Raw genomic sequence first — 1,240 nt, 5'->3', positions numbered from 1 at the left:
GTGTGTCCCCCTGAGCCTGGGCTGGAGTCACAGTGCGGGGCTGGTGCCTTGTGGGGCTGTGACAAGGATGGCAGCGAGCCTTGGGCTCCGAGGGGCCGCTTCAGGGTGAGGGTTGCAGTGGAAGGGAGTAACTTCCCATGCTCAGTCCCTTGCCTCACGCAGCCCACGGTCTCCCTGTGCAGGGGCGCAGAGCCATGGAACCCATCGTCTCTTCGGCCAAGACCATGCTGGAGAGCTCTGCTGGCCTCATCCAGACTGCTCGCTCCCTGGCTGTCAACCCCAAGGACCCACCGCAGTGGTCAGTGCTGGCTGGCCACTCGCGCACCGTCTCAGACTCCATCAAGAAGCTCATCACCAACAGGAGGTGAGGAGGCTCCTGCCCCCTCGACTGTGGCCCTGTCCCTGTTGGCACATACCCCTGCCCTGAGTGAGCATCCCTGGGGATGCTTTGGCTCATCATCTCCTTGGCCAATCCCGGAGGGTGAAGGCAAATGACAGGACATCCCTCTTGTCCTGCGTGGGAGCTGCTCCTCTAGCCCTGTCATGAGTCGATGGGAATGCATGCCCAGGCTCTGTGAGGCTGGGTTGCCCCCAAACTGGGGAGAGAAGTCCTGCCTCTCACTGGCACCAGCTGAGGCTGGGGGCAAAGAGGAGGCACAGCACCTGCCAGCACTGGGCTGATCCATCTGTCACACAGGGATAAGGCTCCAGGACAGCGGGAGTGTGACGAGGCCATCGAGGTCCTCAATAGATGTATGCGGGAGGTGGACCAGGCCTCCCTCGCTGCCATCAGCCAGCAGCTGGCCCCTCGAGAAGATATCTCCCAGGAGGTGAGTTGGGGATGCGCTGCTGCAAGTGTAACGAGGGCGGTTTCCACCCAACCTTCGCCCCTGTTCCCGGTGGCGTGCAGTTACCCCGGCCCTGCCCAACCTCACGCAACGCCCTCTCTTTGCAACAGGCTTTGCACAACCAGATGATCACGGCTGTCCAGGAGATCAGCAACCTGATTGAGGCTGTGGCCAAAGCAGGACAGGGCGCGGGCTTGCCGAGGCCTCGCAGCTGGGGCACAAGGTAAGGACGGGGATGCTGCGCATGGAGGTGCTTACGGCCGGGGGAGAGGCACAAGGCAGACGGGGCTGGGAGCTTCCGGCACTGATGCTGCTCTTCCCTAGGTGTCCCAGATGGCTCAGTACTTTGAACCCCTCATTATGGCGGGGGGGGGGGGGGCCCCCCCACAACC

General features: G+C 62.9%; 1 protein-coding gene across 1 annotated transcript in view; it reads left to right on the top strand.

Annotated features, from left to right (window-relative positions):
• The window catches only part of LOC104516089 (talin-1-like), a gene marked incomplete at both ends in the record, with an annotated part of 6,849 nt that overhangs the window by 1,682 nt on the left and 3,927 nt on the right, over nucleotides 1-1,240 (top strand). Inside the window, 6 exon segments of the mRNA XM_010160302.1 lie at nucleotides 183-364; nucleotides 698-830; nucleotides 959-1,045; nucleotides 1,048-1,071; nucleotides 1,173-1,233; nucleotides 1,236-1,240. The exon segment at nucleotides 1,236-1,240 is cut by the window's right edge and continues 120 nt beyond it. Of these exon segments, the coding sequence (XP_010158604.1) occupies nucleotides 183-364; nucleotides 698-830; nucleotides 959-1,045; nucleotides 1,048-1,071; nucleotides 1,173-1,233; nucleotides 1,236-1,240 (492 nt within the window).

This window comes from Eurypyga helias, unplaced genomic scaffold (assembly GCF_000690775.1).
Source record: "Eurypyga helias isolate BGI_N326 unplaced genomic scaffold, ASM69077v1 scaffold21810, whole genome shotgun sequence".
Classification (NCBI taxonomy): Eukaryota; Metazoa; Chordata; class Aves; order Eurypygiformes; family Eurypygidae; genus Eurypyga; species Eurypyga helias.
Note: the sequence above shows the minus strand (reverse complement) of the source record. Positions and strands in the feature narration are given on the sequence as shown.